The 12,317-nt window shown below is 35.0% G+C and overlaps 1 protein-coding gene across 3 annotated transcripts; it reads right to left on the bottom strand.

The window, feature by feature from the left end:
- Positions 1–491: 491 nt before the first annotated feature.
- Positions 492–10,972, bottom strand: LOC114289890 (uncharacterized). Of its 3 annotated transcripts, none has more exons than XM_028233737.2 (12): positions 10,535–10,972; positions 8,718–9,076; positions 8,482–8,618; positions 7,257–7,370; positions 7,016–7,099; positions 6,492–6,665; positions 3,984–4,119; positions 3,454–3,617; positions 2,825–2,951; positions 2,572–2,655; positions 2,331–2,414; positions 492–2,164 (listed from the first exon to the last, which is right to left on the bottom strand). In XM_028233737.2, the coding sequence occupies exons 2-12, from the start codon at positions 9,027–9,029 to the stop codon at positions 860–862; spliced, it is 2,721 nt and encodes a 906-aa protein (XP_028089538.2). In that variant the 5' UTR covers positions 9,030–9,076; positions 10,535–10,972; the 3' UTR covers positions 492–859. The 3 variants fall into 3 exon arrangements, with proteins under 3 accessions (XP_028089538.2, XP_082758851.1, XP_082758853.1); XM_082902725.1 differs by having other exon boundaries at positions 8,718–9,128; positions 10,535–10,924; XM_082902727.1 differs by having other exon boundaries at positions 7,257–7,318; positions 10,535–10,893.
- Between the last annotated feature and the right edge of the window lie 1,345 nt (positions 10,973–12,317).

Genomic DNA, 12,317 nt, shown 5'->3' with positions numbered 1-12,317 from the left:
CTTCCCCGTGTTATCTTTTCTCTAACCCCACACACATATTTGTACCCCCAAATTCACAACCATACATTACCCACACAAATATATTATTAATAATAAGCTCAATGAATCACGACAGGCCCAGGTGTGATGGGTTTGTTTTGTTTACTCTAAACCATGAATGTAGATTGAAGAATGTTTCAACATTAAACCAAATTTTATTTCTCAAATAATACGCAACTCTATAACTAACTTTTTATTAACAGAAAAAAAACAAACAAGAACCAACAATGATAATTGACCTTCCCCAGCTGTCACAATTGAAGGAATGATGCAACAGCCTCGATAATAAAGTACTCAACAAATCGATATAACCAATAGATCCTTAAACATGAACATGTTTAATAGGCTAAACGCTTCCAAGTTATTATATATGTATATGCATCTTGCCATATATCCGGATGACAGCAATGAATATATATAAACAAAGAAAGCAAAACAGAAAACCAATAAGCTAAAAAAATGGCAACCTTTATTAGTTCAATAAACTAAAAAATCCCAAAGAAAAAGGAACTACATTTATGACTGACTCACCCCTTGATACCAGAAATCCCTTGATTCTTTCCACTATCCTCACAACTCACCTCCTCCCCGTCTATAAAACCTAGATATATATACGGTGTTGGATTGGCTCTCCTATATGTATGTACAAAATTCCATCAGCTACTAAGAAAACCCTGATTGACCCTTAGTCCTAAAAATAATTAGAGCCCAAAAACTCCCGTCACACCCATCTTGTGTTCAGCATCTGTGTGCATCCTAACTCCCAACCAAGCTCTAAACTGGAAATCCACCTGCTCAAACAAAGGGACCAAAGAAGTCCTCATTTGTTCCAGGACGGCCTCAAGAATGGTTTTCCTATTGAGTCCTGTAAAGCAGAATTCTGATGTGGCACGCTGCTCATCCATCCTATATTGTTGTTCTTTACAGGGGCAGCAGCTTCATGCCCACTCAAGTAGTCAAGTGGATGAGCTGTCGGTGGCAACATATTGCTTGCTGTGGGGACGACTGCACCCACTCTACCATAGGTCCCTGACTGAATGAACCGTTGTTCAGTGGAGCCCATTGAGTCATAAGGGGCACCAGAACGCACCTGATTACATTGAGACACAACGCCAAATAAGCTCTGATCTGGATTACTGCTTCTATTTATTATGGTCTGGGTTGGGCCAACAGCACTAGTGTCCAAAGTGGACCAGTCACCACGGACTTGATGCTCCCCTGAAAACCAATTCCGACCCAACTCTCCACCATCCAAATGAGACTGGAAAGGTGCTGACATGTGGGTGGTATTAGTATTGATAGCCCAATCCTGAACATTGGTATTGGCATTTGAGAAGTGTTCTTGCCGTGGAATAGTGTACCTACTTCCATCAGTGAACATCTTCCCCTGAATGTTTTGATGCATATACATATCATTCGAGCTCTTCTGCCTCAGTTCTAAGGGCAGTGACGGATGCAGATGCTCCCTGAAAAGTCCAGAAAACTGACCCATTTCCATTGAAACATTTGATGCTGGCTGTAAATCTAACCGTGTCTGCTTCTGCTCGTGATGATAAGGTAAACCCCCCTGACCTTTGTAGAAATGTTGTAGTACCTCATTTTGGCCTTGGACTTCTTGGTCAGCGTATGGATTGAAGAAAGACCCATCATTAGATTGTCTGTGCAACAGATCTTTCCTTGTGTCTTCTTCACAATTGTCAGATTCCAGATCAATCAGTCGGACCTGTTGCTGTTCAAAAACTCGTGAATGCCCAAGTGACAACTCACTGGCAGAAGCATATTCATGGTTTAACGTAGACCGATAATAAGAATCTGGCATGCTAACTGGTGGCCAAACATCACTGGTAGAAGAGAGAGGATCCCCCTGACTAACAGCAATGTCTACACTCTTCGAGTTTTCTGAGTATGCTACATTATTAGGATGAATATCATCTCCGTCTATAATTACGCGGTTATCAGAATCCAAATCCATTGAGCAGAAATTGTGACTGCCACTGAGTGTAGGAATTTGCTGCAGATGCTGATTCTGTGTGGAGACATCATCTTCTATAGTGGGTTCGTGTTTTGCTGCCTCATCATCCATCATCTCCTGAACCAAGCTATCAGGGTTCTCTTTCTCTTCATCCTGATCACCCAATAACAAACTCATTAAGTCCGAAATATTATATCCTGTGAAGATTGTCACAATTAAGACACAGGTTTGGCCAGGATCTGACGAACATTCAAAAGGTTGCGTTCAAATGCTTTGATACCCAATCTCACAAAAACACAGAAATTTAAAGAGCACAAACCTCTAATGCAATGGCAGGTTTATGATTTTCTGCTCCATCTATCTGCTCCCGAAGCAAGCTATCCGAATTCTCTCTCTCTTCAACCTGACCACCCCATAATAAAATGACAAGTTACCATACCATATCCACAACTAACAAAAGTATATTATTGCAATAGCATCAGCACTTCAAAAGGTAAATATACAATATTTTGAACAAGTTGATTTTATATGCTCCAATAACCAGAGGTAAACTAACAGACCTCCACTATTTGGGCTTCATGGTCTGCTGCTCCATTATACATCAGGCCAGGAAGCACGCTATGAGCATTCTCTTTCTCCTTATCCTGATCATCAGTTAAAAACTGACAAATTAGTATTATTCAGCCAATGAAGATTTGCTCAAAATTGAAAACCATTTCAACAAGGATCAATTGAATATTCAATAAATTTGCTTTCCTATCCAAGACACTACGCACTGAAGACACTGACAAAAGGAGAGGAGCCTAATCAAACCTCCTGAATAGAGTTTAGTTTTTCTTCCATTTCTTGCTCTAAAGATTGTGCCAATTGCCATTTCTGTCGTTGCCACCTTCTCCAGTTTGCAAATGCTACAGGAATATCTCTGGTTGCCAACTGCAACCTGTATAATTAACACTAAACTTTGAAGGGGAGAAACAGCTTAAAATAAAGCCTAAGAAGCATAGACACTTCTAAGAAGTTGACATGTCGTGTAGGACACCAATATAACATGACATGACATTCATCAGACACTTCCCAAACACCTGTCCGACAAACGTCCAAACATGTCATACTATTTTTAAAAATTTTCTACACTCCGACACGCTTTAGACACTCGGGGAACACGTCTCACTTAGATACACATGAAGCACTTTACAAATTAAAAAAAAAAAAAAAAACTTGGAATCTAATGATAAAAGAAAAACAATGTAACTTCAAATATTATATAACATATAATAATTTCTTATTCTTATATTTGACATGTAATAAATATATAAAACTACAAATTTTCCGCATGTCCCCTCCACGTGTCGTGTAATACATTATTTGGAAATTTCCATGTCAACACATGTCCATGCTTCTTAGAGTAAAGCAAAACTTAATGTAATTCACAAAACACTAACCAGTGCTTATGCAACTTCATTTGCTCCTCTTCCTCAAATACTTCAAAAGGTTGGACGTGAAAAGTATAGAGGTTACCCAAAACATGATTAAGAGATCTAGATTGAATACTATTACTAGAATGCTTCATGCTACTCTTAACACGTTGATGCTGCTTCCTGCTAACCTGAAATGCAACAGAGGCAGTTGATCAGTCGTAGACACCTTCACTGCATTTACTTTCTTGTCAACAATAAAGAAAATTTACCAAATATTAAAAATTGTAAAAAGAGTAATATTAACTACATTCACTTCCTTCCCTAAGGATTTAAACGAAAATTACAGAATGCCAGCCAATACGTGAACCAAAAAGACAAATTAGCCTTGAGAATCATTTGAGTTGTTGAAATGAAGTGGTTAAATTTTAAAGACAAATTTACAATTTTTAACAATAAAAGCCCATGTTTTAGGAGGATTACATAGACACAACACAAGTGAGTGTGTACTCAAATCAAGGTTTTTGTAGAATTTGTCCTCTTGTTATGTGGACTACCTTGATATAAGACATATACTTGGAACCATCACTACACTGGATATTTCTCTTGTGCAGCTTTTCTCCTTTTGTAGGTCTTGCCATCACCTTGAGTGCAGCTGGTAAATTGTCATATTTGTCCTCCATGAAGCCTTTTCTGCATACCACAACACTCAATGCAATTAAATAGATTGCTTCACCGAGTACAAATTGAAAATGTAGCATGCCTCGCATAATATCATAAGCAGGTGACCAAACCATATGATTTATAGACAAACTAGAAAATTTTCAACCCATTCTGAAGACAGATCCCTGATTTGCTCACAAAGGGCTCAAAAACAACAGATGTCAACATATAAGTTTCTTATATGTTATGACACGAGTAATGCCCTAAATTTAACCACACTGATGTGGCAGGGGGTTCAGTCTTAGTTGGCTGATTCCTAAATAAATTAACACGTGACATGCAACAGTACACTCGTAGGGGGTCAATTTAGGGGTAATGTTTTAGAAGTTGTAACATTTTCCTCGTGACACGTACAGCCAGTCAGTCAACTTTCAGTCAATGAAATTGCGAAGCTGCTATGGAACTCAAGTGAAAAACATTGTTACGAGCCAGCATGTTAATCGCTTGTATGTTGTCAGATATAAGTACGAACAGGGTCTGGAGCCAAAATTCACAACCCTTCCCAACCAAAGAAAGTAGGCATATACTAGGCAGCAGTATGTCATAGAAATAACATAATCATAATGTAGAATGTATTTTGGGTATTTTGGTTAATTTAAATTGTCAATAGGGCTAGTTTAGTATTTAACATTATTTAGAGTTTTGTTCTCTTTTTTACTTTATATAAACTATACGTAATTGGTTTTAGGATTAAATAGAATACACACAATTTCTTTTCTCTCGACGTTTGTAATATGGTATCAGAGCCAATCACTGGAAGCCACAATAATCATGAACGGCCACCGGAGCAGTGCTTGATGGTCATCACTTTAGTTTCACCTTGCAAACCGCAGTGCTTTGACATCATCCACTGGTCAATCTCCTTCATGTTTGGACATCGTCCTGCTTTGATGTCATCTACCTCCATTAGTCACTCGTCAATCCTTGGGTGTCAAAATCGTTGCATTTGATCTCTGGTTTGAACTCCAGCAAACCACGCAACTCTCAGGGTATCCTCTGACCAGTCTTTGGTCTCTAATTCGAACTCCAATCATTATTGCGACTCTCTGGTTCAAAATCCAATCATCACTCTCTCTTCATTTGTTCTCCATTGGTTCCACGCCTTCTCCGACTTTCTAAGTCCCTCATTCTCTATTGCTTGGTCGAAGTTCAGTAAATCCACTTGACTCCAATAAGAACCTAGCTTCATTGGAACCCTAGCATCGTATCGTAGGAACCTCCCCAACAGTCCCAAAGCTTTATCCTCTCTAATTTGGAAGTTCCTATATTGTCGCCTACTCTTCTCTTGTGATAATCAGAGTGCTAGCCTCACAACTCTGTCTTTCACGAGCACACGAAGCATATATAGATTAATTGTCAACATCTGCAGTTGGATACTAATGCACTGCCTTTTGTTTCATCTTCCTTGCAGCTTGAAGACTTCTTCAAGAAGACTCACAATTCTGCTCATTTTCAATTTTTATTTGGCAAACTCTCTATGCTCACCAGGCTCAAATCATGGTTTTTGGTTAATTCATATTTTCAATAAGGGTATTTTAGTCTTTAAGGCTATTTGCAGTTTTCTTCTCTTTTTACTTTATATAACTATGTAATTGGCTTTAGGGTTTAATAGCATATACACAATTTCTTTTCTCTCAAAGCTTGTAATACATAATACATGTGTCATCAACCAGTCAGCAGCCCTTTCCTGTATTACCAAAGTAGGAAACTATCTCAGTTATGTCAAATTTCTACATCCCAAGATGCCAGTAATAGTATTAGTATATAATATATTATCCTTGGGCCAAATATGCTGTTTAGTAATTCATCTGCAGTAAAAAATTGAATTAGCTAAAGCTTCAGCATAGCAACTTTAGCCCATCTCAGCCAGGGAGGGAAATTAATAAAAAAGGAAACAATTAGCAAAATAATCAATCCTGTTAGTCATGTGAAAGATAAAACATACAGTCATCCCCCAACCCATTCAAAAACAAAAACAGAAGTTCTCTGTTAACAATACATTTTTTTCCTAATTTTCCAATAAGTAGACTCTTCATGAGCCTGAAACAATCCGCCTCTAATCCTGGCCCATGTTCACAGAAGTGTAAGCGCAAAACAATCTGTGTTTGTATATATATATATGAAAGTTTAAATTCAATTTTAAATATACATAATGTATAATATATATATATATATAACCAAACCCCTAGAAAAATTATACAAGGATTCAAGTCATAATTAGTTGTCTTTTGATAACCCAAAGAGGCCATATTTGGTCTCTTATCCCTCAAGACCCGGTCAAATTCAGAGAAACCAAATGTACAGGCGCTGGCATAGAAGTTCATAGTATAAAGCTCAATTACCGTTTTTGCAGTTCTCCGTGCTTCCTCACTAAGTTCTGGTTATCACTACTACCTGCTTTCTCATCAGCATCCCAAGAATCAGATTCAGATGTGGCTGGAAGGTCCTCCTGAGCATCATGAAATCTAGATTCATTTGCATCAACAGGGATACTTCTCTCAGCTTGCTTTCTTGACCTGTTCATAGAATGTAAACTGATAACTAAATAAGATTCAAAAAGTATCTCTCCAAAGGGAAACAACTAAAGAATTGGTCATCAATTCAAATACACCATTCCAGATGCAAATCACCCCCTCAACACAACCATTGCAGCCAAAATGACAGATTGTGAGGATATATCTGTCTACAAATTGATAACATAGCTCCTCACATAGTTCACCAGTTTTTAGCAAATAAATAGACAACATAGAATCCCACAGAAAGCCATATTGAAGAGATTGTCGGTTTACCCATGCTGGAGGCAGAAAATTCTGCCTGTACCAAACTCAATTTCAATACGAAGAAAAAACATCCAAAGAGTATTAACCTCCATATCTTGTGAACAATTTCCTTCTCAGGATTCTTACAGCTAGCCAATTTTTCCTTCCACGTCAGTAAATTACCAATCATGCTGCCAAAAGAAACATAAAAATTCAAAACCATCTAATTTAGCACAAAGAAACAAATTAGAACCCTTTTTTATCTAAGCAAAGTGTAATTAGATAAAGAAACAACTTAGAACATTGTGTACAATAGTGGAAAAAGAGGTAGCTCGCAACATTACATACCCATTATGATACTTCTGCAACTCTGAATAGTATACCTTCTTACTTGCCTTGAAGCATTGTTCCTGATGAAGAACAACATCAGGATGACGATTACCATAACAAAGTGAAGCACCCCTGCAAGGACATAGAATTACACCACAAACCATCCAGAAATAACATTTTTCCAAAGACAGGTTCATATAAATTTTAAAAATTGCACTTGCTATGTAGGGCTACAAAAAACTTGAAACGTTTATGGAAAAATCAGGCTTGGCTTCTTTAGGAGCTTGTTCAAGTCATTTGGAAAACAAATGAGTTTGAATGTATATTTCCCTAGTTTCTTCTTCTTAGTCTATTTTTATTTAATATGACTTATTTTTATTTATTTAGACTACCTAAAATTGGTATTTGGGCAACAAACATAAAATTTACAATAAAACAGCTCATACAATACACAGCCATGCATAAAAATTGGATCAGGTATGATCAAATCGAGATTCCACAATCCTATAAGATCCAACAATCAATATTGAAAGATCCTACTTACTAGGAATTTTTTACACAATCCCGATTGGGATTTTGATAATCATGAGCACAACCAAATTTGCCCAGCCTATGCCACTCTTCTCTCAACCTGACAACTAAAGCATAAAAATCAGCCCAATCCAGCCTAAGCTACTGTTCACAAATATTGTTCACAGTGCCTATAAGACCCCGAAACAGCGCCTAAAATCCCATCTTTTAATGTTCAAAACCTTATATTCATTATAGGAAAATTACTAGTAGTCATAAAAGAGTGGTCCTACATCATTTGTGAAAAACATTGCTCATGATATATCATTTTCATCCAAGAAATAGAAATCGGTACATGTTTTTCCAAGGGTGAGACTTTTTTACATCGCATTATATATTTATCTATCTAGGAATCTTTCTTACAACACCTACACTACATGTATACACATAGTTTCTGCATTCTAATAAATAAAATCATCAAAGAACAATTTTTAAAAAAGTTTATAGTAACAAAATAATAAATAATAGAATTACCCTTTGTTCAACATGGAATGGAGTTGATCTCTCAAAACAAACAAAAAAAATAGTTATTTCATATTATTAAGTTTATAAAACATTAACTTTGAAAAAGACCAACTGACCGAAAACGTTACACACCAAAATAGCTACTTTAATTTTGAAAAAATGGCAAAACAAAGCCATGAATTTTCAACACAAAAATACCAATACTTGCCATTTGAGGAAAGGATTTCCAAAGTGAAAGTTATCCTCTGAAAGCAATTCTTGGACAACTTGATGTGTCTCAGCTCCCTTGGGAAGAAACTGTGTAAGATAGTGTCTCTCATTTTCGGATAAATGAGTCTGCCAAACCTATAGTAATTTCACACAAGATACATAGAAAAATCTGAACAAACAAGTCACTTAAAACAAGAAGATAGTAATTTTGTGTCACCATGAAATTCGTGTTACCTCATAAGAGAGCACCCCTTTCAAATTGTCCAACTCAAAAATTTCATGAGGAACAACAAGAACATCTGCCAAGATATTGTGGCAATGAGGAACATTACCAATGAATGGAATCAAGTCTCTCCGTGTTAAGCCAATCTGTTCCCTCTTGGCAACAACACTCTTCTTCTTGTCGTCCCACTCAAGAGAAATATTGGATCTCACGCTCAAATCACATTGTAGCAATTCCAATTTATTCTTTTTTGCTCTGTCCTGCTCCCGAGAACTAGCAATGCTGGCATTGCTTAATCGTTTCTTCCTCTTATCAGCCGCCATTAGCACAAATTATGAAGATTATCCACAGCAGATCATAATATTAATACCTAACAAGTGGTCATGATCACAGTCAAAGAATAACTTCCTTCCCTATGTTTACTGAAGCCACGATTTATAAATATTATCATTAGCAAACTAACTTAAATGGTTTCACAAAGAAGAGAACCAAAAAAACACGCATTATGCCTACATGGCATCCAAAACATACATAAAAATAAAATAACAAAACAATCCAAGTACATTACATAATATTGCAAAGTGTCATATAATCATATTTTCAGAAAAATACCAATTGAGTCGCTAATTTGAAGACCCTTAATATTATCACTTTCTATTAGAAAACAAGACACTCTTTAATAATAGTCACTCAACATGAAAATTACAGTTCTTTGCAGGAATTAAGAAGGATTCAGAAGTTAATAATACTGTCTTGGAACAATGAAGGCTGTTCAGATAACATGGGAATGAATGCACAACTTTGCTGCTTTTATCATATAATAATAAACTTTAATATGTTCTTGCCATTTTAGCAAGTAATATAAATATGCACACAGACACTGAAAACCTATAAGAATTTTACAAACTTTAGAAAGGGAGCATGACTCGGTAACACAAAATATCACTGATATTAACAAGTAAACATAAACAGACAGGTAGACATTGAATGCAACAAACTTGATCTATATTTCCAACTTTGGTTGGTTTCAAGGTAAGTCACTCACTCCTTTGAAATTACAAAATATGAAGAACCAATTCCCTATTTCCCTTCCTCATCCTTATGAAAACAATATGAGTTTAAGCTCAAGGAAGTAACTGTGTCTATGTCAAGTAAATAATCCGTTCAAAGTTTTCATACCATCTGAATTCATCATAATCTATCCACGGAAGCACCAACAATGCGAGATACAAACCTTAGTACAGGGCAGGAGAAAAAAGATCCAAAAAAAAAAATTTACAACTCCTAAGTGCAGCTCCAGTTCAGTATCATCAGATGCTTCATCAAAATTTTTTTTTTTTGAACGAGATGCTTCATCAAATTTGAAAGTACCAAATGAGGCAATCCAACCCTTTCACCAAAATCATATCAAATAGAGCAAAACCAAAGCTTTCATCAAATGAAGCAGCCTTTCATCTTTTATCAAATTTAAATTTACCCTGGGGCGATGTCCACCAAGTCCACCAAAAGCAATTTTGACAGTTTTTTTTGGTTCATGTCCGGACGACTTCTAAGACATCCGCTCGGACGTCCTCTCGGACAACCGGGCATGTGAAAAAATAGCGTTGAAGTGAACAGCATCAAATCAAATTTTTCATCAAAATTTTACTAAAATTTGATGAAATTTTTTATTCAATGTTGGAGATGGTCTAAGGCATCCAATATTCAGGTTCAGACAAACTATTTACTAAAAAAAAAAATGAAATAGCACAATAATAAAGATTCCGTCTTTGGTTTTAAGAGAAACAAAGCCCTAGAAATTGAAGAACAGTGGGAACACAAACAATACCTGGAGCATACTCAAAGCCCGAGTGTACCCAATAACTCCAAGCTATACCTGAGGACGATTCGCAGTGAAATAGTGAGTTTGATCCCCCAGCAATAAATTAAAGATTGAGGGGAAAAAAGAAACGCCACTGGTTTTTCAACAAGGAGAGAGAAATAAAAGATGGTTTGGTGTTATCCGATTCGCTTGGAGAGGAGGGGCGGAGAGAGAGAAAGAGGGAGGGCACAAATGTATAAAAGAGAGGAGGGAGAGGAGAAGAAATCAGACGACGAGTGTGTGTTTGGTTTTGTGGGGGAACCGTTACGCAAGTCTCCTTTTGCAAATCATAGGATAGAATCCTATTTCCCTCAACATTCGCGCGCGCTTGGGGCTCCGGCTTGGCTCGAGCCTTATGCTATGCGTATGGGATCCCTATCCTATCCCTATCCCTATCCCATCGGCGGTTCGGTATCTTCTGGGTCGGTGATATTACTTAGGTTAGGTTAGGTTGTGTTTAATTGGACGGACTGCATAAGGAGAGTTAAAATTCATTAGACTTGAGTCTTGAGATTGTGAATTCTTCAGATTATTTAGTTTGATTGAATATGTATCCTGTGTTTATTTTTTTATGGAATTAAATATCTATTTTTACTAAATTTGACGTTTGGTTGGACGGACTGAATAGAATAAATTAACAAAATACTATTTTATTATTTTTCAATTATTTATTAAGTAATAGCAATATTAAACATATTTTCATATTTTAATTATTTTTAGTTAGATTAAATAAAAATTTATTTTATTTTATTTTTTACACAATTAAATAAATTTATTTTTTTTTAAATAAAATAAATAAAATATCAATAAAAATATATGTTATTTTTTTAATTAAAATTTTAAATAAATTTGTTTTTAAAAATAATAATAATTAAACAATGAAATTAAATAAAACATCTATTAACATTTAAATAATGAAATTATATCAAATATAAACCAGATTTTAAAATAAAATATCTATAAAAAATTATTTTAAAAAATTAAATAAATATAACATCAATAAAAAGTTAAATAAAATTATTATATTTTTAAATTGAGACATTTAAATTTTATTAAATTTTACTAAATATAATACATAATTAAATAGTAGAAGGTCAAAATAGTCATTTTACTACCTAATCCCAAAAGTAAATTATCCCCCAAAACTGTCTCACACCCCCCCGGGATAATATAATCCCCCATATAGAGGATAAGAAGTCCGGTGAACTAAAAACAAAACAAACGATGGACTACTCACTCCTTCGGATAAGCAATCCGAATAGTGAATAGTCCCTACTAATCCCCCAATCAAACACACCCTTAAAATTCATCAGACTTGAGTCCTGGAACTGTGAATCCCTCGGACTATTTAGTTGGATTGGATATGTATCATGTGTTTATTTTTTCATGGGATTACATATCTGAAAATGACTATTTTTAGTGAATCCAACGTTTGGTTGGACAGACTAGATATGATAAATGAACAAAAAACTGTTTTACTCTTTTTCAATTGTTTACTAAGTAATAGCAATATTAAACATATCTTTAATATTTTAATTATTTTTAACTAGATTAAATAAAAATTTATTTTATTTTATTTTTTACACAATTAAATAAATTTATTTTTTTTTAAAAAAATAAATAAATACGTAAAATATCAATAAAAATATATATTATTTTTTTAATTAAAATTTTAAATAAATTTTTTTTTAAAAATAATAATAATCAAACAATGAAATTAAATAAAACATCTATTAAATTTAAATAATGA

This window comes from Camellia sinensis, chromosome 1, assembly GCF_055761805.1.
Source record: "Camellia sinensis isolate YWXY chromosome 1, ASM5576180v1, whole genome shotgun sequence".
In the NCBI taxonomy this organism is placed as follows: Eukaryota; Viridiplantae; Streptophyta; class Magnoliopsida; order Ericales; family Theaceae; genus Camellia; species Camellia sinensis.
Note: the sequence above shows the minus strand (reverse complement) of the source record. Positions and strands in the feature narration are given on the sequence as shown.

What these genes read in the sequence shown, in the direction of transcription:
- LOC114289890 (XM_028233737.2), bottom strand. Translation starts at nt 9,029, where the DNA reads ATGGCGGCTGATAAGAGGAAGAAACGATTAAGCAATGCCAGCATTGCT. An exon ending in AGTATATGTCTTATATCAAG is followed by an intron (nt 3,618 to 3,983) that starts GTAGTCCACATA and finishes GTTGCATTTCAG; the next exon opens with GTTAGCAGGAAGCAGCATCA. An exon ending in ATGAAGCCCAAATAGTGGAG is followed by an intron (nt 2,415 to 2,571) that starts GTCTGTTAGTTT and finishes TGGGGTGGTCAG; the next exon opens with GTTGAAGAGAGAGAGAATTC.